This window comes from Dissoconium aciculare (assembly GCF_010015565.1).
Source record: "Dissoconium aciculare CBS 342.82 unplaced genomic scaffold K489scaffold_32, whole genome shotgun sequence".
NCBI lineage: Eukaryota > Fungi > Ascomycota > Dothideomycetes > Mycosphaerellales > Dissoconiaceae > Dissoconium > Dissoconium aciculare.
The window spans coordinates 1,681-26,632 of record NW_022984982.1 but is presented as its reverse complement, the minus strand read 5'-3'; the positions used below and the strand labels follow the sequence as shown (position 1 = coordinate 26,632).

Sequence of the window (24,952 nt, the reverse complement as noted above, 5' to 3'; positions counted from 1 at the left end):
AATGTTCCGCACAAAACAAAAGCGACCTAGTATGAGGGATATAATAATTTGTCGAACACAATGAGTGTCACATTACTGCACAGAGCCGTGCCATCTTTACGGACGCCTACCTGGCAAGCCATTCGCCGACAACAACAACGAGCAGTCTCAACGACGGAACTCAGCAATGGCATCAAAATCGCCTACGACTTGTATGAGCCTAATGCGAAAAAGGCCATTGGCGGTAGCCCAATCGTCTTCATTCATGGTCTATTCGGCTCCAAGCGAAATAACAGGAGCATGAGTAAGTACGCGTATTAAGCGACGCATTGCATTGAAGGGTAATTCCTAACATTATCGTTAACAGAGTCCTGGTCCGAGACCTGAACCGTCCCGTCTATGCTATCGATACGCGCAATCATGGCGAATCCTCACACACGCTAGTACATACTTACACTGCGATCGCCGAAGACGTCGAGCTCTTTATCGCCGAACACCGCCTCGAATCCGTTACTCTTATCGGGCACTCCATGGGCGCCAAAACCGCAATAACGATCGCTCTCCGCCAAGGGCAACGCGAAAGTAAGATCGGACCCAAGACCATCGCTAACGTGATCCCCGTGGACAACGCGCCCGTCGACGCGGCATTGCTCTCGTCCTTTGCGAAATACATACTCGGTATGCGACGTATTGAGGATGCACGGGTGACGAGCCTCGACGCAGCGGACAAAATTCTCCAGGAGTTGGAGGATAGCTTGCCAGTGCGGCAGTTTCTCTTGACGAATCTCGTTCGGGAGATGGATCACCCCGAGGATACTAATACGCGGAAATGGCGGATCCCATTGAAATACTTGTGGCCGGCACTCAATGCGATGGGGGATTTCCCGTTCTCGGATCCGGATGCTATACGATGGGAGGGACCGGCTTTGTTCGTCCGCGGTACACAGAGTCCCTATATAGCGGATGAGATGTTGCCGACGATCGGTAGATTCTTCCCGGGATTTCGATTAGTAGATGTGGAAGCGGGTCATTGGGTGATCAGTGAAAAGCCGGAGGAGTTCCGTGAAGGTATGTTTCGATCATGTCATTCTTTGCTGCGCAGGTAGCATGGTCCCTCTGTGAACTCATACAAGGAGATTTACGTCATTCGCTGACTTGGCTTTATCTACTTCAGCTGTGGTCGACTTTCTGCAAGATAAGGCGTGACGACACCCTTCACCGCACATCGAAGACCTGAGTGTGGCGAGATGCCAATCCACGCCGCCCTCAGTCACAGATACGGGTTCACACCAATCAGCAGCGCGAGGGATGCAACAGCATGGCGAGATCTTCGCATTCTCTCATTCGAGCCGACCTGATGCGTAAGGAGTCGGCCATTTGACGACTATATCATTATCACCTTTCACTGCGTCTATGCCTTTCCAGGCTCACAAGCTCGTAGCTTACAAGTCATCCGCCTGAGAAGCGAGAAGTACTTAGTCATGTGACAGAGCATAGAGGTATATGAAATGGTAGAGGAAGTGAGACAACGCAAGCTCAGGAACGAAGGCAGTGGCTCGAGGGGTTCACTCGGGCTGCTATATGACTGTCTCTACTCATTTCTTACAACAAATTTGATGTACAGGGAGAAAGGTTTTGGACCCGAGTCTGTACCTTATGTACATGTTCATCATTGAGCTTACGCTCAAGTAAACCCGTCCAGGAAGGTGTCCCGCTCCCAGACAGTAGGCTACTCGTCTTGCGGACCGGTCTGCGCCTTTCCAATCGAGGGCTCACCTCACAAGACCTAGCTGATTCAAGCCGACAACGTTGTCTCGTCCATAGCTGCTTGGAGCCGGGATCCTTCTTGTCGCCGTGCGAGCTCTGCTGCACGCCTGCGCTCCATGCCCTCTAACAGCTGGAGACCAAGTCCAGGCTGGTTGTGGTATATTTGTATGTGCGAACATAGAATGAGTGGGGTTAAATCATACTTGTATGACAGTGACTCGTCCTTGTCACAGTAAGAGCTCCCACTAGTGATAGCTCGCCGAATCAAGGAACCCAAGCTACGAAGCCAAGGAAAGACTTCTTGGACATACTGGCCGACTGTAATGAATTGGTATCGGGAAGGTGCTTGAATGAACAGCTTTGGCCCAGGCCCCTTCGGTGGAGCGTCGATGCCACAGGCGAAGCAGCGACGTTTCGGCAGCTGTACTGCCACCGAGGTATCCGGCGCAGGGTCGTCTTCATAGTGCAATGTGTCCCAACAGTCGTGCCAACTTTCAAGGACATCGATGTAGATGGACACTGCACTAATTGGAGATGTGCAAATTGACGCAGCTGCCACTGGTTGATTGTATGAAAAAGGCACTCCAGGACCAGTACGGGAGGTATCTGCAGGATCATCCACAACGAAAATCGCGTCGTGTACATCGCTCGATATCAGAGACCAATGTAAGCGTGAGAGTTCGAGCGAAGGCTCCACTATCTCCCATTTCCGGGCAGACTTGGCCTCTTTCTCAAGTTCAAGCATTGTGGGATATGGCCGGAGAAGAGAACCGTCCGAGTGTTCTGTGAGACTTGCTTGTGCTTCGACTTCCTGGTCTCGTTGCATGCGTCGAGCAACCTTGACGCGTTGTTGCACGTCGTGTTCCAAAGCCCACAGATCGGCTCCTGGCCTTTGGGTGTACACTGAAATGCGGTTGATCATAGGAAGCACGATTAACTCCCAAGCTGGCTCAAGAGGATCGTCGAATTGACCGATCGCTTTTCTGATCTCTTGTCTTGTGCTATACAGCCATTGGAAGACGTCCTCTACATATTGGCCAATCGAAACAAATTCTCCGGTAGGTGCCGTGATAGTCAAGGTTGGGTTGACCGGAGCATCAGATGGTTGACACCCACAAGGGTTCTCGCCGGTCGTATTAAAGTTGTAGAAATGATTGTCGTGTCCTTCTAACCATGCTTGGCGCCATGATTCGAAAGAACTGATAGAGATTGTCACGGCACCTATAGGAGTCACGCAGATAGAGCTTCGAGCAATAGCGTTAATATGGCTCCACGGCGTTTTGACGCTTTGCAGATCGCCTGCATTTTCCAAGATTTGAACAGCGTCAGACACGTCATTGCAAGAGAGATCCCACTGCAATCGCAGGAACTCAAGACTCGGAAGCGTGCCTGGGTCTTCGAGCTCGAACGAAGAATCAGAGCCGTGCGACAGGACGGCCCACGATGGGTACTCTTCCTGCATGATCACGGATGACGCGGACAGTGGACAAGCCCAGAGCTCGAAATGTGAGGCGGTGGCACTCGATGAGCCCTATCGTCGCGCAGGGTATAGATCTTTCAGAGACGGAGAGGCGGTATTTGGCAAGGATGTCTATTGTGGAAGATTTGACTTTAACACAGGAATGATGAGTTGGGGCATGAGCACTTATAATAAGTAGCACCTGGACACCTGTACACCTGCATAATAAGGTACACTCACATACATATACAGCATAGTGCATCTATTTTGAAATTTGCCCATAGGGTTACGAAGCGTAAAATGCACAGCATACATGACTGATTGCATGCCCGCCCGCCCGCGCAGGTGCACTTTGAATACAATACCTCTACAATGCGAAGTGTTCAAAATGTTATATGGCCACCAAAGGGCTCGTATTCACAAATTGTCCTTTTATGCCATCCACATCTAGATTTCCATTGCAAACTATCTTCACATTGCCAAGTACAATAGCCTTCATGTTGGTCCAATTCATCTCTGCGAGCTGAGATGCAGTCCTCTCTCTTGAGCATCAACTATTGATTGTTGTTCTTGACAATCTTGACCAAGAGACCAGTCGGTTTGGCCTTGGTCTTCTTATACTCGTCGGTGTTGTAGGCTGGGTTTGATGAATTGGTCTTGACGCCAACCATACCTCCGTGAACTCCGCAACCACCAAGTAGAGCCTGCTTCTTCTGCGCAGCGGAAGCTGTCTCGCCGCCATCGATAGCATCAGCGATGTCGGTGTACAGGACGTAAGCAGCGTACCGCGGAACGATGTGCTTCGCGAGGGAGAGAACAGTGCCGGGGTAGTCGACGGGCAACTGCCATTCGTCACAGTTACCGACGGCCGCAGGCATCTTCCACATGGCGTCGAGGCCCTTGTTCGATGTGCCTAGATAGCGGAGGTAGTCGGCAGCATATTGAACGTCGTCGAGGTTGACATCTTGGGAGACGCCGCTGTCGACACCATAGCAGACACGCTGCTCGGTCTCTCCGCAATTGCCTTGGGCTGTGAGAGCGGCACCGGCCGCAGCCGTACTGAAGGCGGCCAGAAGATTGATGATAGATATTTGCTTCATTGTGAGATACGAGGTGTGTTTGTGAATTGGCAAGAAGTAGTACAGAGCGGGTTGTGATTACTGACCCAATTGTGGATGATCCATTCTTCTTATGTCCTCCGCTTCCCAAGAAGCATTGTTGCGATCGCCTTGATTGCAAGTCTCTCATGGTGCACACGGGATCCTCTAACAGACCATAAAGAGGTGCCGAATGATATGCCCACGCAGCCGCAAAGTATGGACATCCAACATCTGATACCGAGGGGTATGCGCCACTACGTTACATCGCGATATTCACCGAGAGCATCCACATGTACCTCATGAGATCTCCACTATGACATGAAGCACCGGCTCGCAAGTTCCCGGCTGCGTCGCACGGGTCAATCTGACTCGAAAGTCAGAGAGCATCACGGTAGCTGCCCTTCAAGAAATGTTGGTCAAAGTTCAACGTCTCATCTCATCACGACTGCGCCCACATTGCGGCGTGGTTTTCGGTGTGTTACGTCCCGTCGGGTGCACGAAAGTAATGAATCCTGCAATGTGATATCGATTGCGGCGTGCAGAATCACTCTTGGCGTGCAGAGGATGATTACAATGCAAGATCGTCGGATTACTGCCAAACTAGCCCCCAGAAACAGTGGGTCAAAATGTTGGCCTCGTGCCTCGGCAAGCGCGCATGCATCAAGAACGGTACGATAGTGGTCCTTGGGCGCCAAACAGACGACCACAGTTCCGGACGTGGTGTGTCCACAACACACTTTTTGTTTAGCCACACCATGGAGGTTTTCCGAGTTATAGCTTTAATTCGAGCTTATCAGAGCTTTCGCTGCGTAGTATGTTATTTGTACGTAAGTGCTCTTTATCTGAATCGAGTAGATTTCATCGAAGCCAGGTGGACTTTCGTAGAGAATGACGGCAAATTTAATCCGAGATAAGCAGGTTTCGCGCGTAGAGCTCCCAGATTTCGTATACAGATTTCTCGAGAATAGGTAGATTTCGTCGTAAATAGGCATTACTTTTCGAAAATACGTACATGTAGACACTCATAAAACGTCAGCCCGAGACTCAGCGATACAAAAATTCGGGTTTTTGCATCGTAAAGAATCGGAATTTCGTGTAGAGTCGATATTCGGCGGGAGCTGAATAGACTCAAATTGTGGCTGTAGCGCGGGAAAATCTCCTTGGTGTGGCCAAACACAGAGTGTGCTGTGGGCATACCACGTCTGTCGTCGGCCCCAATTCCTGCGGACGGCGCAAGCCTGACCAATCACGTCGCGCAAGCGGAGGCCTTGAGATTTCAATGCAGATCATGGCTTGCGCTTTGTGGATCATGCCAATCCGTGCGCTTGGCCCCGCCAGCGGCGCGTCTTCTCATCACTCTGCGTGCACCCCAAAATTGTGTTGGTTGGATCAGACAATGAGTCCTCACCTGGTCGATCGCAACTCAAATCGCTATTTCCGATACTACTGTCGTGTTAGTCGCAGTTCGCCCCACGCTAACGTGCCGCCGGCCAATGAGGATGTCCTGAGAGACTCAAACTGGTTGGTGTCAGCAGTGCACCTGATTGAACGAAAGGGTAACATCGCGTTGCTCGAAATAGTAATTCGCGCACCGACTGCCCAGCAACGTCAATGACTCGAAAGTCACCTGCATGTCTGTCACGACCTTTCTCGAAGGGTTGCTGGATGATTGTGGTGGTGTACAGCTGTGCCGCCGAGCAGGATGGCATGTGTTGGAAACTTTGTCGTGCAGCAAAGAATATCTGGCCCCCGGCCTCAAACGATCGACACACTTGACTCGAACTTCTCACCCGTCTAACAGATTCGTTTGCACTTCATCGTGAAGCTGCAATCTCTTTTCGAACACAATATTCTTTTGTCCTTCACGTGCTTGTACAGAATTGCGATCATCAGCATGGCTCTTATCGTACGATCTCTGCTCATCATACAATGCGTAGCAATCTGTGTTTCGGCTCTTGCACCAAGGAACGAGTGCCAACCTGCTACATTCAATAACAAACGCAGTTCCATCGGAATTTCGGCGAACAATGTCAATTGCAGGTATACGACCATGACTAGTAAACTAGTCAGCGAATTCACCTGCAGTGAGATCGTGCAGAAGTATCAGATCGCTCTGAGAGATTTCCACGCTCTCAATCCTGAAATTGGATCAGACTGCAAGAACGTTCAGCCAGATACAGCCTACTGCGTCTTTGGATGTAATTAGAAAACCAACGCCACTGGAAATCATGCTAATTGTCATAACCTAGTCATGGAACCCCTGCGAGCCTGGGATGGGAAATGTGGCCCGAGTCACGGAAACGCCTCATGCTTGGGAACTGATAAACAATGCTGCAACTCTAAGACATTCACCTGTGGCAATTCGCAGTGGGTTTCTCTATCTAAATGTGCTGGCCAACATGAATATCTCAAGCTGACACTGTCACAACAGGGAAGACTGCGCGACTGGTGTTTGCTACTCTGGAGCCTGCCAAAGTGCGCTTCAGTTTGGGTATTCCCTCGATGGTAAATGTGGTCCAGCTCACGATAACAAGATCTGTGGTGGGGTTTGGGGAAGCTGCTGCAACAAGAATGGCCAATGTGGTTCAGGAGACGGCTTCTGTACCGACGAAAATTGCTTTTCCGGAGAATGTGTTCGCACACCCGAGCCTGAGAGACGCCCTGTGCCGGGGGTGCAAATACAGGCACCATGGCAGGTCGGTTCGACCCCAGACGGCACCTGCGGCGGACCGAATCATTATACGTGTGATGTGGTCTTTGGAACATGCTGTGGGTCCAAGGGCGTATGTGGATCTGTACAACAATGTGATGAAGGCTGGTGAGTGCTCAACCCGATATGCTCTGTTGAAGTCGAGACCCTTTGCTACGACATACTGATCTCTATTACAGTCAAACGCGCTATGGAAAATGTAACAATGGATCGGCGGTAGTGTATCATGGTGATTATGGTCGCTTTTGAGATGGAAATTGCACACTGGCGACTACTCGATCAAATAAAACTCTCATCGCTGTCAAATACATAGGTTGTTTGAGAGCATTTCAAGAATCATCATAATGCTGTCACAGATCATTCGGTAAATGTTATATTTAAGCAGTATTTGTCCAGGCAATTCAGGTCTTCGCTTATGAATAAGATATATCAGTCAAGACTACCTGCTTCGTGCCATTTCGACTCAAACATTAAACTCGTGAGAGTTGCTGTACCGATTCAAAGTATTGGATTTGAACTTGATTTGGCATGGCTTTGATCGTTGGAGTTGCCCACTTGAATCGGAGACAGCTTGCTTCTTGGTCCACGAGATGCTTAGTAAATCCTGTACGCATGGGTTGAGGTGTACACGATTGAATGGATCAGACTCGAGTCATTTGTGACATTTAGAGTTTTGGGTCCCACTTAATGTCTGCGCCCGCCCCGCCCGGCACCAGTAGATAATTTTGAATATGCTTTCCACAGCACTTCCGACCGGTCTTCGTAGTGTCAAGTATGAAACTGACCGAATGGCACAGTACATCCTACTAGCGGATGTTGGTAAAATCTGAATGGGGATTGGTCCTGATAGAGAGGCGCTTGGCGCCTGATGTGAAATGATGTGGTGTTGTTGCCATGTAGTCGTCCAACAACAGGAACGTGCAGACTTGGACCGGCCTAAATTCGCCGAAGCTAAAGCAATTAGCGCCATGCATGATGTTCACGGTGAAGCGTACATCCTTGGCACTTGTGGACGAGCAAAATGCTGCGCCACTGAAACATGCAAATGTAGACCCATCATCGCCCGTGCTCGTCACGACGTGCCTTAGTCCTGTCCTATCGAGGGTGGGAAAATAGCTCGTGGAATCCTCCATACCCACCCTTCGTACCGCGTTTGACGGGTCTAAGCGCGTTCTTGGCCAACCAGAAGCCAGGTCACAGGTCACACTTGATCGCGAGCACGAGTACATGCATAGTTCGACCACTCATGCGTCACGGCCGTCATGCCGTCAAAATTGCTCCATGGTTCCGCGCGCGACTTCGACTCGTGCGGCATGTTGGTGGACCAACACGACCACTGCCGATAGCTTTAGATTGTCGTACGGCACGATGTAATCCTACCAGCTCATCACACATGCGCGCCGTCGGAGAGTAGGATCGAGCTGCACCTCTGCCATATGATCGCCCTGGAGGCATATCAATGGGGGTTTCGATGAATTGTTCAACGTGACATGCCCAGGCATGATTTGACGGCAGTCGGGCTGATTTATTATATATCACCCCCTCTTCCCAATGATCTTTGACAACACAAGACAATCTCAGCTTCACCCTTTTCCCAAGATGATTCGTTCGCGCTTGGCAGACCTTGTTTTGAGTCTTCTGTTGTACCATGTACACTTTGCCACAGCACAGAGATGGCGTCAGACATTCTCCACGCCTGCTGCAAACGGCGTTGCTCAGACTTGCTGGCAGCCGGATGCCGGTTCCCCTTGCGTTCCACCCGTCCAGACGAGCAAATCGTTCTTCCTCGAATACAATTGTTACTACATGGAGAACATCTGTCAAAATGCGCGTCTGTGGCTCGCCGGTCACATGGTCGCTAATCAAGTTCGAACCGAATTTGCCTACGATTACAAGGGTTCTCGAAGAGACAATCGCAGAGACGAGTCGTGTCCGCGCACTTGGATCAACAATGGCAGATGCCCAGAGAGGGGTATGCCTGGCCAGGCAAGATCATATCGCTGGAACAGAGTGACCAGCACTGGTGAATTTTGGCCGACCGTGGATCTTGCACCGGGGTCCAACAATCTTATCGCTGACGACGCGACCGGTAGACCATCTGAGATGATCTATTCCTGCGATGAGTTTCCCCCGGCGACTTGGATCCAGGGCGGATTGGGGGCGAACACGCGTTGCGCAGCGTTTCGATGCGACGGAACCCCTTACTCTTCAGAGCAACAATTTCAGGCAATCTCTCATGGAGTCTTGCGAAGCTTCATGCAAGGCCGAGTCCCTAGATTCGACATCAACACTGAAGTCGTGATATTCTTCTTCCGCATGACAAATGCGAACAACGAAATTCCCGTAAGCATCGGCTATACAGACGGTCTCAATCCAGGCGAGGAGATCGCTAGTCCATTCACTGGTCCATCGAAAAAGCGCGGCATTGAAGGCGCGGAGAGTATCTGGAACGGAAACCTTACATTTGACCAATGGATCGACTGGGGAAACTCCGTTACCATGGACGAATTGCGTCAGAATCACGGATTGATTGAGCATCACATACTGGTCAACGACACTAAAAATGATCCAAACTTCATGCTGCGTCGTGAACTCGGAAATGATATCTTCGGTCGATGGACGTCTGAATTTGATGATGCGAGGACGTTCGATGCGAAGATCGATTTCATCGGGCAAAATATCTCTTTCTTCGCAGAGCAGCAAGCCAACCATGTTGTCCCAAGCCAAAATTCACGAAGGCATCAGATTATCGAACACCCCGTTGAAAAGTTGCTCTCGTCGATACATGGGCGGGAGAGTACATCAACACCACTTTTGCTCAACGTCACCGAGTCCGCTCTTCAAAGGGCCGTGCGAATCGTGGAGCAGGCCATTTCCGATGCCACTCGACTCAACGCAGCTCGTTTCGAGAATGTAGCCCGGAACAAATACGGGCTCGCGCCTGGGACAGTAATTGGAGCGTCCGGCGGCGTCAAACGCCGAAAGCGAAATGGTCCTAAGGGCGTACGAGATGACCAAGACAGCTTGTCCTTACCCCCTCCTCCTCCACTGCTCGACGTCACAGCAGACCTTGCAGCTGCAGCCGCTTTGGTCGCCGAGGCAGACGCCGCTGGCATCACTGGACTGAATGTATCCAGGAGCTTGCACTAGCGGGCGACCGCGGGCGTACAGGTAGGCTCATTCTGGATGGAAAGCATCGCACGGAAAGGCACCGTACCATGGGGAAATGATCCCAATTACAAAGTCTTCCGTAATGTAGTCGCAGACTATGGAGCCAAAGGAGACGGAAAGACAGATGACACGGCTGCAATACAAAATGCAATGAACGACGGCAAGCGATGTGGAGAGAACTGCCATGGCTCAACCACGAAGAACGCCATTGTCTATTTTCCACCCGGCACATATCTAGTGTCTAAAACCATAGAGATGCCCTTTGGCACACAGCTCATCGGCGATGCTGTAAATCGTCCAACCATTCTGGCAGCATCGCGGTTAGTGTCGACAGAATACCTGGGTTATGGATGGTAGCTGATCACGTTCTTAGGTTCATTGGCCTCGGCGTCATATCAACAGACAAGTACACCGGAGGCGGCGCCGGGTCTGACGGTCTCGACGAGGAGTACTACGTCAACACGGCCAACTTCTACCGACAAATTCGAAACGTCATTATTGATGTCAGCGGAACACGTCCCGTGCAAGGTGTGTCCGGAGTCCACTATCAGGTTGCTCAAGCTACATCAATGCAAAACGTCGATATCATCGCCAAAACCGGGACAAATCAGCGCGGGATGTTCGCCGAGAACGGAAGCGGAGGTAAGATATAGTTGGCTTCAGCACAATATCGATGTTTCTCTGCTCACTGATATATCAGGTCAAATATCGGACGTCAACTTCAAAGGCGGCAACTTTTGTATCTACGGTGGTAATCAACAGTTCACAGCACAGCGCCTGACATTTGACGGTTGCGATACTGCTGTGCGGACGATCTGGGATTGGGGCTGGATCTGGAAGTCTATCACCGTGAAGAATACTCGCATCGGATTCCAACTGCTGTCCGATGGCAGTATGACCACGTCTTCTTCATCAGTCAAAGCTTCCTCAGGAAATATTGGATCTGCATCCTTTGTTGACTCGAACTTCGTCAGCGTCGGCACGGCAGTGATGATAGCACCGTTGAATTCTGCTCCTGGAAGCGGGAGTACAGGCGTTATCCTAGAGAACGTGGGTTTCAGTGGCGTCACCGTGGGCGTGGCGGACTCAAGTGGGAAGACTATACTGGCAGGAGGCGATCAACGGCTGAAAGAATGGGCCACGGGCCCCATGTATCTGGGCGGCGGCCGTCGCTTCGTATCCGGTGAGACTGTTCCCGCCTATCCGCGACAAGCAACTTTGCTCGACACAAGCAAGCCAAATTCGCCATACTATGAACGCGCGCGACCCCAGTATGAGACCAGGTCGGCTTCTGATTTTGTGCATCTGAAGGACCTGGGCGCCAAGGGTGATGGCATCACAGACGATACCGCCGCGGTTCAGCGGGCACTTGACAACAACATCGGTAGAATTCTCTTCGTCGACGCCGGGACCTATATCCTGACTGACACAGTGACTATCCCGGCGGGATCTATTCTTGTGGGTGAGACGTGGTCGCAATTTGCAGCCTCGGGAGACAATTTCAAAGATGCGACAAAGCCAAGAGTCATGCTGCGAGTCGGTAGATATAGTGACATCGGCAGTGTCGAGATGCAAGACTTAATATTCACCACCCAAGGCCCTACTGCAGGTGCAATCCTCGTCGAGTGGAACATCAAGGCTGGCTCTCAAGGTTCAGCGGCGCTGTGGGACTGCCATGCTCGTGTCGGTGGCGCCATTGGCACAAAACTTACGGACAAAGAGTGTCCCGCCATCACAACCGGTACCGATCCGGGTTGTCAAGGCGCCAGTATGCTCTTTCATCTAACTACACAAGCGTCTGGATACTTCGAAAACATGTGGCTCTGGACTGCAGACCATAACATTGATGATGTGGAACTCTCGAATGCCAAGAACCCAATGATTCAGAACAGCGTGTACAGCGCTCGTGGTATGTTAATCGAATCGCGGGAAGCCACATGGTTGTACGGCACAGCCTCCGAGCACTCTGTCTGCTATCAGTACAACTTTAATGGTGCCAGCAACATCTATGCTGGTATGGTTCAAACAGAATCGCCATATTACCAGCCCGTTCCCAAGCCACCAGAACCCTTCGCCAACGCAGTGGGCCAATTTGCTGGTGACCCGACTTATCGCTGCGGAAATGATTTCGACGGATGCGACGCCTCTTGGGCAATCATCGTCCGAAAGAGCGAAAACATCCACTTTGCAGGAGCAGGGGTGTATTCCTGGTTCTCCAGCTACACTCAAGATTGTATCGACTCACAAACTTGTCAAAAGGCACTCATACTTGCAGAGAAGAACAAGGGCAACGTCCGATTTCAGCATCTCATCACAATTGGAGCCAAATACATGATCGTCCAAGATGGCAAGGGTATCACTGCAGCCGACAACCTCAACGTCAAGAGTCATCCGCGTTGGTCACAGATAAGTATCCTGGACCTAGCGTTTGTTAAAGCCGATCATCAATCACCATTCAGCGCAACGGTCATCCCACTGCCGCATACGACCGTGCCACCACGATCTACCCTGACACTCAGCGAACCGATTCAATCTGACATCGTGCAGCTTCCTTACAATGGCAATCAGAATGATGCTCCAGGACCTGGCGTGAGCTCATGCAGTGCATGCAGTTTCTTCCGCCTGATCACATCGACTTGTTGTGGTACTGGAGGTAGTCTTGGCAATCCTCTCTTGATTCCGAAAGGAGTGACAACATATATTCCCATCGAATTGCCAGCCGGATTTGTGCCAGGGCAAGCATTTGTTGGGCAAGATGGAGTCACGTATCCTAAAGGTGTCGCACTGCCCCGGAATGTGATCATCCCGGTCGGCACGACTTTCGCGAATGGGTTCACGATTCCAGCTGGACAAGCTCTCGCTTCGGGCGAGGACAACGGACCACCTCCAGGAGATCTCATATGGATTGATCCCAAGATCTGGCAACAACCTAACCCGAAGGTAGCATGTGATATATTTCCATGCACATTCAAGTTTCCTCCCTGGACAGGCGCTACTAGCACGTTAGACTATCCGAAGATGACGGTCACCAATGGCACATTTACAACGACCATCACACGAGGTCCAATAACCATTACAGAATGGATATTCGATCCATACACAATTTCGGCTCCAAGTCAATCAACCACGTCATTTGCTGCGCCGCAGGCAACGACAACATCTTCTACTACAGTCGCACCGATATTTTTCATCTGGCCACCACCACGCTTTGGGTCAACGTCAACGTGGCCGTGGGTGACTTACACACAATCTGGGATTGTTATGTCTACACGTCCGCCTACAACGGGTAGCGCGACGGGAGGAAAAGGAACGGGGGGTGGTGGCGGCGTCGGAGTTGTGCCCACACCTCACCCTCCTCCTCCCCCGCCAGGGCCATCGCCGCCACCTCCTCCAACGGGAAGTTGGCCCGTGGCAACCATTACAGTCTACCCGCTGCGGCCGAGTCCAACAGTGCATGATTGCGATTTTCCTGACCCGGAGTGTCCAAATCCGCCCGGCAAGACAGATGGACCCGGGTTCACGATGCCTGAACCCCAGCCTGGAGAGGTTGACGATGATGACGAAGACGATGATGAAGAAGAGGGAACGTGCCCGCTTGTGTCGAACGGCGGTGGCTCTGGAAGTGGGGGTTCTGGCGGAAGCGGTTCTGGTGGAGGTGGTGGGGGAAGCGGTGGTGGGAACAACGGTGGAGGCGGAGGTGGAAGCTCTTCACCGACACCGACCTACAACAATCCCGATCCTGGTACTAATACGGTCGACTGTTACAACTCGGGACAAACAGCAAGCAACGAACAAATGGCACTGGCCGCCGACTGATTCTGCAGCTATAATCTAGCACCGGCAGCGAAGACCATGTCCACATTCGGCCCCGGCTATACCGCATTCGCAAAGAAGAATCCGAACGGCGCGTCAATTCGCATCGAGTTCAATTTTGAAGTCCTTGCTGGTTGCGCATGGAAGTTCGACATGGAGCAGTGTCGAAAATACTTTCGCGTACCGATCGATTCTTGCAATTGCAACGGCTTCGATGGCAAACAAGGCGGAGTTGCGAGGAATAACTGTCTCGCGTGGCGTGTCGACCCCAACACCGGCACTTAAGAGCAGGCTTATTTCACCAGGTTTGCGGTGGGCGGTGCGAATCAGCTCCGCTTCGATCAAGAGAAATTATTTAGATATGGAAGATAGCGGCTGAGTTTGTAGACATGAAGCGATATATGTCACAAGAGGGTTCTTCTGGGCCTTCGGGTACGATAATGATTCGACATGACGAATAGAAGGTCACGTGAGTCTGCCCACAATACAAATAATTCTTTCCTGTCTTATTATTTTAATTGATTTTATGCCGAACTCAGCCAGTGCGTACCCCGCCTGGGAGAGTCTGTCGCTCGGCACCAACTCGTTGCTGGTCAACGATGATACCGGATTGGACCCTGCCCTCGATTTCTTACGACTCAGATGGAATCTGTCGCACTCTGCAGTACAGGTCTTGGATAACGCTGCTGATTTGCAAAACAGAAACAGCCGCAAGCCTTTTAGCCAAGATGATTCCTATGCACAGAGCTCAATCTGCGAGACTCCGATCAGCACCGTGGCGATCTCTATCTATGAACTTGCGGAATGGCAACGTATCTGGAAGAAGGGGCATGATAGTCACTTTTATATTCTCAAAACCACTGGTGAAAATTCTTGTGGTTGTAAGCCTGAAGATGCTCCAGCCAGCCCGATACTGACCATTACCGCTCCCGATAGGAAATTTATAACAATTAGGCAATATGTTCAAGAAGTATTTCAATGGCTGCAGAGTCTCGAGCAGCCGCTCAGAGAAGCGATTGGACAATTCAACTACCCTCTTGATCCGGAATGGAGCCTCACACCCATGCCGCTGATTAATCGTGTATTCATCTATAATGACAGACCCGGAGCTAATTTGGAAGCAATGGAGTATGCCTCAAAACAACGCGAAACGATTGCTCATCGCAAAAGTCGTGACAAGGAGATCGAGGCGAATCCTAGCCTCGTTGGAGCTACTGACTGTGCTTCTTTGAAATTATACCTGCCTTTGACAGGGCAGACACAAATGCCGCTCTCGTTGGAATTCTCTCGACTGCAGTAGACGTTGTTATCGGATGCTGCTTCACCCGCCGTTTTCGTCGTCAACGATCCTACCGACGCCGCTGAAGCCGTAAATAGAGAAGCTTTCAGTTCCGAGAACCTAATCGCCGCTGCATCGATCGGCGAGCGGCCGGTCTCCGCGGTGACGGTCTCGGTGGATGTGCTCGACCAATTCTACGATGGATGGTGCAACCTACACTCCGAGGACGACCCAGCGCCTGATTTTGACAGCGTACCCTGTCCGCCAGATTAGAGACGGCGTTGTATCGCCTGCAATGAAGACTCTCCTCGTCCTGGTCCGGGTCCTCGACTATTCGTCTAAGCACCGTCCCGGTATCATTTCGTCACTATTAGTCAGTATGTCCGCGAAGTGCTCCCTTGGCTGCGAGAGCTGGAGCCGCAGATCCGACGAGCGATTATCGGAGGGACGCAGACCATCAGCGAGCATGAATCTCTGCAGCCGAAGTGGGATATCGTGCCTTTCGTTGCAAATTGTGCGTTGATACAGATTTGTCATAATGAGCCAAGGTATGGGCGGCAAATTCTGGAAGGTATGAAGAAGAGACGGGCCTTGCAGATTAAGCAGCGTCAACAAGATGCAAAAGCGTGAAATGCACAAATCAAAGCGAAGTCTACGAAGCATCCCTCTTCTCCTCGACGTGGTGAAAGAGTCTCCCACAGAGCTGGGTCATGACGCTTGTTGAGAGGCTGAATTGGTGTTCATGCTCTGCACAATCAAGTTTAGATACAATATTGAATACGGATCAAAACACGTTTGTAGGCCTATACGCAGGCCGATGTTACAGCTCAATGACCGTGCTTAATTCTTTTCATGCAACAGTCTGTTGGAGAGAAAATTCTCCATCGGGAATGTCGACTGCAGATCAGACTTCTGAACAAAGACACTCTTGAGGTCGATTGTCAAGGAAAAGTCTGCCGAATGCTGGAGGTAGGTCATGTCATGCATACCGAGAGCTTCAGGGATATTTCAAGACTGCCAGGATCCAAAACGGAGCACTGCATTGCTGCAGCTCGGTGCCTCTACAAGCAATATATGCCTGGAATTGCGAAGAAGGCGTAATAGTTTTGCGAGTTAATCCTACTCACGGATAGAACAATAACCCATCGACCAAAGCAGAAAAAAGCGTACGTAGTTAAGAAAGCATTCAAGAACCAAAATAAATGAAAAAGAAAAATGAAGAATTTTCAAGTTAAATACATCCATTCCATCCATCCATCCGTCCCCTCATCCATCCATCCATACGGCAAGCAAGAAGAGACAAGCAGAGACAAGAAATGATCAGCTCCGCCACCCAACCCCCGCCAAAGACATTTTTTGTTTCGAATCCACCTTTCTCTCACGAGAGAAAGAAAGTAAAAGTCGCACAAAAAGACACACCTCCTCTCCTCTTCCGCTCGTGTATGCTCGGTTTGCGAATCTCTCTCTCTCTCTCTCTCTCTCTCTTCTCTCTCTCTTCTCTCTCTCTTCTCTCTCTCTTCCTCACTCCTTGCCGTCCCCTGAAACCCATCCGCTGCGTCTCCTTCTCCCATCCCCTTCGCCAATCTGATGCGTACGTCCGTCCGTCCGTTCTTTCCGTGTGTGTATGTATGCGCCCCCCGAGACTCTCCCCGATGAACACGCAGGGGTCAATGCTGCCATCCGCAAAACCACGCAAGACAAGAAAGGGAAAGGAAAGAAAAGAAAAGAAAAAAAACAAAAAGAAGAAGAAGGAAAAAACCCAAGAGCCTGCACCGACCCGACCAGACCGACCGAACTGAACCGAACCGAACCGGACGCCATCGCTAACCCTTTTTTTGTCAACCCTCAATCAACAACGCGCCCCCTCTCTCTCACGCCTTACGCATTTTTCCCGTCCTTGAAAATGTGCTGCTCGATTTTCGCCCCTCCTTTTCCAGCCCGGCCCCCAATGCAAGATTTTTGGTGTGTTTGTTTGTTTTTGTGTTTTCTCCCTCTCTCCTCCTATCAAGTCCTCCGGGCCCCCGATGTGTTCTTGGGAGGAAATAGATTCCTGTCGTATGTTGAGAAAACAATGTGTTGCTTTGACAAATTTCAATTTTCATGTGTGGGTCCCTTGCTTGCTTGCTCATCCTCCTCCTCCTCCTCCTCCTCCTCACCGGACTATTGCGGAGATTTCGCATCCCCCCTTCCCCCCCTCCGGGGACCCTCGCCCTCATTGTTGATGCCAAGGTTGTTCATGCCCGAGGAGAGGAACGAGAACGGATCGGAAGAACCATTCTCTCCGCCTGCGCCTCCACTGGCACCGGCGCCTCCAGCGGAGGAGTAGCCATTGTGGTTGTTAGCATTGTTACCGCCATTGTTATAGTGGCCGTTGGGAGGAGGATACTGCTGGTGGCCACCGGCGGAGTTGCCATGGTTGAAAGCCTGTTCGGCGCGGCTGTCGAAACCACCTTGCGCGGCGTGGCCAGCGGCGGACATATGAGGTGGATATCCACCACCGCCGCCGCCCATGTATGGTTCTGTCCCGCGATGCCCGAGGGCAGGGCATACGTCGACGGCGGGCCGAAGGACTAGGCGGTGCCAGCGCCAAAGGGGCCCGGTGGTGGTAGGGGGCCGCCGGGGGGCATGCCGTTACTGGGATAGGGGCCGAGCGGCGGGGGAGGTTGCTGTTGCTGTTGTTGTTGGGACATGATGGGGTTGTAGGAGGTAGGGTCCATGGAGTGCTGCATGTTGGGGGGAGGGTGGCCGGGGTAGGAGTGGTTGGGGGCGAAAGTTGGTGCACCGTTGTTACTGTTGTTGTTGTCGGCGATGACGGCGGCGTTGCTGCGGGAGGAGCCGCAGCGGAGGCAGTTGATGTTCTTGGCGAAGTTGTGGTAGGCGCAGGTTTCGTTGCCGCATTTCCAGTCGCCGGCGCGGAAGGGCACGACGCCGCCGCGTCCGCCGCCGGAGCCGCCGCTCATGTTGCCGCCGCCGCCCATGCCGCCGTATCCGGGTCCGCCGTGGCCGTGTCCGCCCATCATGCCGGAGGGCCCGCCGTAGTTGGGACCACCGCCGTAAGGGCCAGGTTGCATTCCGTAGGGCTGCTGGCCGTAGGGGTCGGGTTGAGCGCCCATGGCGGGGAAAGAGCAGCGGAAGCAGGCGGTGCGGCGTTGGAAGTTGGAGAAGCCGCAGCTCGGGGAGCTCCAATCTCCTGGACGCGGTCGGTTCTTGGACGGCGGGAAGGGAGTGAGAAGTGGTGGACCGCCTGGAGGTTGGGATTGGGCGGCACGGTCCAGGACTCGACTGGATGAGGGTGAGACCTCGATGGCGCGGTCGTTTAATGCTCGTCCGTTCATGCTGAGCGATTCAGCTGCCTGTGTTCTCATGTTGTTAGTTTGTGGTCGTTGTGGGAAATAGCGACCATGGATGGGTCTCGGCAGAAAAGCTGCCATGTTGAAAGGTCGGTGATGGGGGCAAGCTATGAACAAACACTCGCAAATGCCCTTAAGCCATGATCGCCAGTGAACTCGAGAAGCAAGCGACAGTCATGCCCCAATAGTTCAGAAGCATATAGCCGTGTTTGCAAGGTCATGAGAACAGTGGGGCATCTTCGACACAACTTTCACCGCCGCCAACACGGCTGCCCAACAGCCGGAAGAACTCAGGTCGCACAACATAAACGGAGAAAAATCCGGTGTGCGTAAGAAAAGAAAAAAGAAGACGATAACTGGAAACGGGATCGCCCACACGAAACAAAGGGGACACGAAACACAACATCACAAACACGAATGGAAGCATAAAAAAAAAGACGTGACACAAAAACGTACCTCTTCATGGCTCCCAAACACCACAAACCCACTCCCGCTAGGTTTCCCACCCTCGGGGGTCCGCAGGGTCCAGAACGCAATCGGACGACCACCATACTGTGTGAACCAGCTCTCCAATTCCGACTGGGTGGTATCATGCGGGAGACCGCTCAGATGGAGCACTTTGCTGCGTTCGCCGAGGAAAGCGCGGACATCGCTCCGGGCATCCAGCGGACGGGAGAGGATGCCCTCGGTGCCTTGAGGGTTGCTCGGTGAAGGCCGGGATTTGACCAGGAGGGAGTTCAAGCATCGGGAGAGGGTCAACGCCTCCTCTAACGCACGGCGAGGCGAGGTGGGAGCCAGGGCTTGCAGGTGGAAGGGCAGTCCGCCCGTGACCTTCCCGGAGGAACGCACCTCCTCGACCTCCAGACCCGCACAGATGGACGACAGGCTCGACGAGCTGAAAGCCAGAGTCTCGGGGTGTTGGGATTAGAACATCTGGTATTCGGACCGGAGGCCGAAGAGGATCGGGTGCTGCAGGTAAGGCGGGAGGACGACGTTCTTGTCCCGCGCCTCGCGGGGCAGTTACACGCGGAGGTCCCAGGGCGTGAGGGTCACGAAGGCGAAGGAGGGGTGTGCGCCGGGGCCGGCGTCCTTGGGGACGAGGTGCTCGCTGGCGTAGGTGTCGAAGGCGTTGATGGCGTCGCGGAAGGTGCCGGCGTTCTTGACGTGTTCCCAGGTGAGCGTGGTCAGGGAGGTGTAGAGCGGCGTGATGGGGGTGTTCACGGGTCGGACCAGCACGGATTGACGGTGGAGCTGCAGCGATCATGAAAAGTCAGCAAGTTGACCTTCTCTCTTCGTTTCTCTCTCTCTCTCTCCTTGTAATCATCTTGGTGTAATTTTTCCTGCTCTCACTCTTTCTCACATACCTCTCGTTCCGGGTTCTTCGCGTCTATAACAACCCATCCAATCTTAATGACCTCCGCACTGTCCTTTGTCACGTAGACTCCATGCTCATCACAAGTCGTGGCAATGTGAATGACACAGTACCTCTCGAACGGCGGGTTGGTGGTGGGTTGCTGCTGCTGCTGCTGCTGTTGTTGTTGTTGTTGTTGTTGTTGGGACTGCTGCTGTTGGTGCTGCTGCTGTTGATACGGAGTCACCGAGTTGGATTGAGAGGACCTCTCGACCGAGTAGCCCGGTTGCGATGCTGATGAGCCGGTGACTTGTGATGCTGGGGTTGGGTATGCATTGTTGCCATAGGCCTGGCCTTGCGTCGGTGTTGACATTGTGGGAGCGTGTGTGTGTGTGTGTGTGTATGTGTGACGTTTGATGAAGCTGCCACGGATGACGTTTTTGTTTGGTTCTAGGGAGGAGGAGGAGGGAATGCCGGGTGATGTCGTTTGGTGTAAGTACACAAGACAGCTCTGTGCGAGAAAGGCATGTTCTCGTGCGGGTTCGAGGTGAAATGTGTCAACATCGCTCGCTAGTATTCGGGTCGATTCGAGAAACTCTTGCACAGAGAAGTGGGCGAGTCGGACTTTGGCGTCCCGAGTGGCTTCGCCCGAGATCGGAAGTTCGATATAGTCTCTGTCTCTGTCATCGTCCTCTCTATCGGCCTCTTCAGTCTGAATTGTTACCAGTCCAGCGAGAACTGATAATGTGTCTGCCCAGCTGCCGCGATCTTCCATATCTACCGCACCTTCCACGCCCGCTTCGTCCGGGATCTGGATGATTGTCGCTTCTGCAAGCTCGTGAAGCGTCCGCGGCGATTGCGCATAGGTAATCCACCGGAGCAGCATGAGCGCATCGGCGCGATTATACTCTGAGATACTCCTTAGCATCCGTATGTATGTCTCGTCTAACGTTTTTGGTAAAGCAGACAAGGCTTGACTTATCACCTTCGGCTTAGTAGACTTGGTCTTCTTGAGCTCCTGAAGCTGACATACTGCCCATCTAAACCTGTTTACTCAAGCTATCATTAGCTCGAACCCCCATTCCTATGTTTGAGTCCGCATACTCACATGCCCTTGGCTTTTCGTGCAAGTGTATCTTCCACGAGCTTCTTACTCGGAGCAGGCCATTGGCGTAGCTGTGTATCTTCGGCCAGCTGCGTCGAAACATACTTCTGGATATCAAATCGACTCCCTGTCGATCAAGTCGTATCGCAACAGCCGCGATGCTTTCCATGCGAGACCGAATTTCTGGGTAGTCTCGACTCGTCGCGATTAGTCGCATCTCAGGGAATTCCTTTAAAAGCGTTTCCAGCGCAGCCAGAATATCGAGTCGCCCATCTTGCTCACCTAGACACTCATCCAGCCCGTCCAGATGGAGAAAGATCTGGTTGTACGATCGGACGATAGCTGTCAAGATTCGATACAGCTCGTTCATTCCAAGAACCTTGTGCTCCGGCCTCTCATACGCTTGGCGTAATAGCGAGAGTCCTGGTTCTCTGCAACCGAGCTGCACGACCATCGATCGGACGAGACTCTCATGGCTTTGCTTTGTTTGGTCAGAGAAGGAGAAATAGAAGACAGCTTGGCCAATGTTCGGATGACTACTAAATTTTGCTGATACATCCTCAATAGCTGTAGAACAAAGGATCGTCTTGCCGCTTCCTGCGGGCCCATGAAGCCAGAGATGATGATAATCGTCTGAGCCAGCTTTCCATGCTGGGTATGTCTCGCTTTGCAGTAGCCAAGCACCAGTTTCGGGCTCATGCTGCTTCCGAGCCGTCTGGTGGTTCTCCCACGGATCAGTCGGTGACACCCAGCTAGAGATCTCTCGGTAGTGCTTAGCTTGCCTCAACCCGAGCTCCTCGCGTTCTCGAATAGTAGCTAGAAGCCGATCCCTCGCCTTGCCCTTCTCGCCATAGATAACTGGCAGAGATACGTTCAAGATACCAAAAAGTGCATATGTCAGGTCCTCTTCTTCAGAAGTCTTTCTACTGTCCATCCATCGAAGCTTCTCACTAATGGAGTAACGAATGCTGCGCTGGTACTCTTTCAGCACCTCGAGTGGCACGTTGGTAATTTCAGCAATCGTTTTCTCCAAGCTATTACCGACCTTTGTGCCGGAGTATCCGCTCGTCGACGCTCCTTTATTTCCAACTACTTCCCAGCTCCGTGTCAAGAACACAACTGTACGCGGTGCCAGCAGCTCCTGCAGTATCCATCCTCTCTCAAACCATTCACTTCACTGAAGAGCCCCTTCATCACTAGCTTCTTCAACGTCCCGCAGGTATGCGAGGCAGATGTCTGCTTCTAGATACCATTCGAACATCAAGTTGATAGCTTTCGACAGCTCGGCTGCACTATCCTTGTTGATGCAGCACGTGTCGATCTACAGCCAATCGACGCCGGAAACGTGATGCTTAACATACTCAGCGAACTGTTTGACCTTCTTATAGCCTGTGGTCGATGTGTTCTGCGCATCTCTTACGTCTGCAAAAGTCGCCTCGTGCTCGTCCCACCGGTGAGATGCGATTGCATACGCAGGCCTTTTATTGTCGCTAAACTCTACGAGCTTCAAGTTGTGGATATTGAGCAGTCGCATAGTGAGTGGTAGTAGTGCGGGAAGTATTCCGACATGTCACATACCAATATTGTGTTGATGGCGGTCGTCAAGAACATGGAGTGCATTTCGCGAAGTGAAGCTAATGTGAGGTTGTGCTGCTAGTTCAATATGGTGCAGCTGCCACGCCACAAGACTTTATCGACGTGGCACAACTCGGAGCAACCCACGCTTGCGTGTCCACATGCTGTCGTCGGTTATGGCGGAGCTGCAGTCCGGACCCCGGCGCATGCCTGATGGTCATGATCAGCTACACAACCCTGCAATTACCCTTCATTTCGTGGGCTGATAGGGGAGATATTAATACATGCTACAGGCCAATTGCAACATCCCATAGGTGTGTTATGCTTGCAGAAGACGGAGAGTCACAAAAAGCAGCCGAGGTGAAGGATCGCGCAAGCAGAACTTCACCAAGAAATGCTACCATGCTTCGGACTCAAAGTTGTGACGAAACCGGATGGAATACGTCCAGCTATGCCTGAATGAAGACACATGAGAATATCGCCCTTTACCAGACTATGTAGCGCCGAAGAGCAATAAAATAATGCTTCGGTATCAGATGTTTGTTTCGGCACGCAGGGTTATATCTCAATTCGCCGTCGCGTTATAGAGAGGTAGGGGAAATCGTAGTTTTTAATCTATGTCAACATTCGTCTTAGGTAGATCCTATAAATCGTATTCCTCGCTCTACCTGATTTATTATTGTCTATAAATAATACTTCTTACTATGTCCGGAGCTAAGGCTAGGTTTTGGAACCTCTTGTTACGATCCCGTAACAAGGCACGGGGAACCAGTGAAGCTGGGCAGGAAATAGAGGAATGAGGGCCACTTATTCCTCGGACGACATTATGCGACCTCAACCCTAAATGTTACGTAACAAAAGATACGCGATGAGGTACGAAGAAGCGACATTCACGACGTCGCTTATCTTCCACAACGCGTATATAGCGCGCAAACAATGTTACGATCCCGTGACACGGCACGGCCAGGAAGGGAAGAGAGTGCAGAATGGACGAACGACACCCAGTCAAGACAGGTCGACGACATGCAACCATAACCCTAACATCACGTGACCAGGAAAGATACGCGACGAGGTACGAATGCGCGACATCCGCGACGTCGCGCATGATGTGCGACAACTACGACGTCGCACAACCATAACAGCATCGCACATGTCGCACAAGAAGTGCATTCCCTTTGTAGCTAACTTACATATATAGGTAGTACGAACGGACCTTATGTCTGTTCGTGTTGAACTCATGTTACCAACTTAACCATTGGAATCAAAGCCCCTTTCAGATATCCTGTTGCACCACTCATTCTCAAGAACCCCCTCGAGTAAACCGCCCTTTGGCAGTTGACCCGTAACAAACAACTATAGGCGCGCATGCGTATATCTCTTTTGTACCTAACTTACATATATAGTATAAGAGTAGTTATATATAGTAGCGTATAGAGGTACTAGCTACTAAGGGTAGTAGTCGTATTAAGACTAATTGCTACCCCGATACTATACGTATACGGGCCGTATAATATATAAAGCCGGCCGTAGGTTACCTAACTAGAAAGTTAGGTAATCTGTAGTATACGGCTCTAGATCCTGTATTTGTTCCTTATAATAAGAAGGATCCTTAGCTTAAGGAGGGGGATAGAGTCTATATACTTACAAAAAAATTCGGTATAAAGAGACTATCTAAGAAACTTAACTACGTTAAAGTTAGACCCTTCTTAATTACCGGACAAATAGGACTAGTTAACTATCGGGTCGTACTACTATCCGATACCCAAAAACACTAGATATTCTATATCTCTTAGCTTAAACTAGCTAACGCGGAAACTCCGCTACAAAAAACCTTCTACTAGGAAAACTTCGAAGAGGATATATTCGAAGTTAAGAAGATACTAAAACAAGATAGTTAGTAATACTTAGTTAAATAGAAAGGATACCTAGAAAGCGAAAATACCTAGGAACTACTTAAGAATTTAACAAACTACCGGCTACTACTAAAGGACTTCTAGTAGTAGAACCGCCGACTAAAATATCCTATTCCGCGGCGACGTTCCTAGCCGCTAACTACTCCTCCGGTAAGGTACTAAGATCGGAGGGATCGAAATTCTAGGACTCTATATTAACTACCGAGGTCGGGACCTTAGACGAGGGAAGTAACGACTCTACTTAAGTAGCCTCTATACTAGATACCTCGGTAATCCCCGTAGCCTTACGGGAATAGGCCTTATCTTCTTTTAACTTAGCGGCTATTACCCGCTTGCGAGCGGTACGAGCGCGGTTACGTAGCTTAATTACCCGAAGATAG

At 51.4% G+C, this 24,952-nt stretch overlaps 9 protein-coding genes across 9 annotated transcripts; 5 read left to right on the top strand and 4 right to left on the bottom strand.

Annotated features, from left to right (window-relative positions):
* Nucleotides 1-60: 60 nt before the first annotated feature.
* Nucleotides 61-1,185, top strand: K489DRAFT_414342 (alpha/beta-hydrolase; the record flags this gene model as incomplete). Its single annotated transcript, XM_033608160.1, has 3 exons — nt 61-287; nt 347-1,047; nt 1,154-1,185. 3 exons carry the CDS (start codon nt 61-63, stop codon nt 1,183-1,185), a joined length of 960 nt encoding a protein of 319 aa, XP_033454773.1.
* A 414-nt stretch (nt 1,186-1,599) lies between these two features.
* On the bottom strand, nt 1,600-3,208 carry K489DRAFT_435669 (uncharacterized protein; the record flags this gene model as incomplete). The annotated part of the gene is made up of 1 exon (XM_033608606.1): nt 1,600-3,208. The coding sequence occupies one exon, from the start codon at nt 3,206-3,208 to the stop codon at nt 1,775-1,777; it is 1,434 nt and encodes a 477-aa protein (XP_033454772.1). The 3' UTR covers nt 1,600-1,774.
* Nucleotides 3,209-3,759: 551 nt separating this feature from the next.
* Nucleotides 3,760-4,305, bottom strand: K489DRAFT_328891 (uncharacterized protein; the record flags this gene model as incomplete). The annotated part of the gene is made up of 1 exon (XM_033602093.1): nt 3,760-4,305. The coding sequence occupies one exon, from the start codon at nt 4,303-4,305 to the stop codon at nt 3,760-3,762; it is 546 nt and encodes a 181-aa protein (XP_033454771.1).
* A 1,743-nt stretch (nt 4,306-6,048) lies between these two features.
* K489DRAFT_365996 (carbohydrate-binding module family 18 protein) lies at nt 6,049-7,264 on the top strand (the record flags this gene model as incomplete). Its single annotated transcript, XM_033602734.1, has 4 exons — nt 6,049-6,503; nt 6,555-6,672; nt 6,737-7,123; nt 7,195-7,264. Exons 1-4 carry the CDS (start codon nt 6,200-6,202, stop codon nt 7,262-7,264), a joined length of 879 nt encoding a protein of 292 aa, XP_033454770.1. The 5' UTR covers nt 6,049-6,199.
* A 1,350-nt stretch (nt 7,265-8,614) lies between these two features.
* Nucleotides 8,615-10,165, top strand: K489DRAFT_414339 (uncharacterized protein; the record flags this gene model as incomplete). Its single annotated transcript, XM_033608159.1, has 1 exon — nt 8,615-10,165. The coding sequence occupies one exon, from the start codon at nt 8,615-8,617 to the stop codon at nt 10,163-10,165; it is 1,551 nt and encodes a 516-aa protein (XP_033454769.1).
* A 36-nt stretch (nt 10,166-10,201) lies between these two features.
* On the top strand, nt 10,202-14,284 carry K489DRAFT_435667 (glycoside hydrolase family 55 protein; the record flags this gene model as incomplete). The annotated part of the gene is made up of 4 exons (XM_033608605.1): nt 10,202-10,506; nt 10,560-10,828; nt 10,887-13,928; nt 14,022-14,284. 4 exons carry the CDS (start codon nt 10,202-10,204, stop codon nt 14,282-14,284), a joined length of 3,879 nt encoding a protein of 1,292 aa, XP_033454768.1.
* Nucleotides 14,285-14,449: 165 nt separating this feature from the next.
* On the top strand, nt 14,450-15,299 carry K489DRAFT_374890 (uncharacterized protein; the record flags this gene model as incomplete). The annotated part of the gene is made up of 2 exons (XM_033603565.1): nt 14,450-14,468; nt 14,539-15,299. The coding sequence occupies 2 exons, from the start codon at nt 14,450-14,452 to the stop codon at nt 15,297-15,299; spliced, it is 780 nt and encodes a 259-aa protein (XP_033454767.1).
* A 155-nt stretch (nt 15,300-15,454) lies between these two features.
* Nucleotides 15,455-16,109, bottom strand: K489DRAFT_168300 (uncharacterized protein). Its single transcript, XM_033599348.1, has one exon. The coding sequence runs from the start codon at nt 15,939-15,941 to the stop codon at nt 15,609-15,611; it is 333 nt and encodes a 110-aa protein (XP_033454766.1). The 5' UTR covers nt 15,942-16,109; the 3' UTR covers nt 15,455-15,608.
* A 1,329-nt stretch (nt 16,110-17,438) lies between these two features.
* On the bottom strand, nt 17,439-22,497 carry K489DRAFT_374889 (uncharacterized protein; the record flags this gene model as incomplete). The annotated part of the gene is made up of 8 exons (XM_033603564.1): nt 17,439-17,848; nt 17,914-18,631; nt 19,085-19,523; nt 19,653-19,879; nt 19,993-21,025; nt 21,088-21,163; nt 21,190-22,203; nt 22,446-22,497. The coding sequence occupies 8 exons, from the start codon at nt 22,495-22,497 to the stop codon at nt 17,439-17,441; spliced, it is 3,969 nt and encodes a 1,322-aa protein (XP_033454765.1).
* Nucleotides 22,498-24,952: the final 2,455 nt, after the last annotated feature.

Coding starts and splice junctions, on each gene's coding strand:
- K489DRAFT_168300 (XM_033599348.1), bottom strand. CDS start 15,941: ATGCTTCGTAGACTTCGCTTTGATTTGTGCATTTCACGCTTTTGCATC.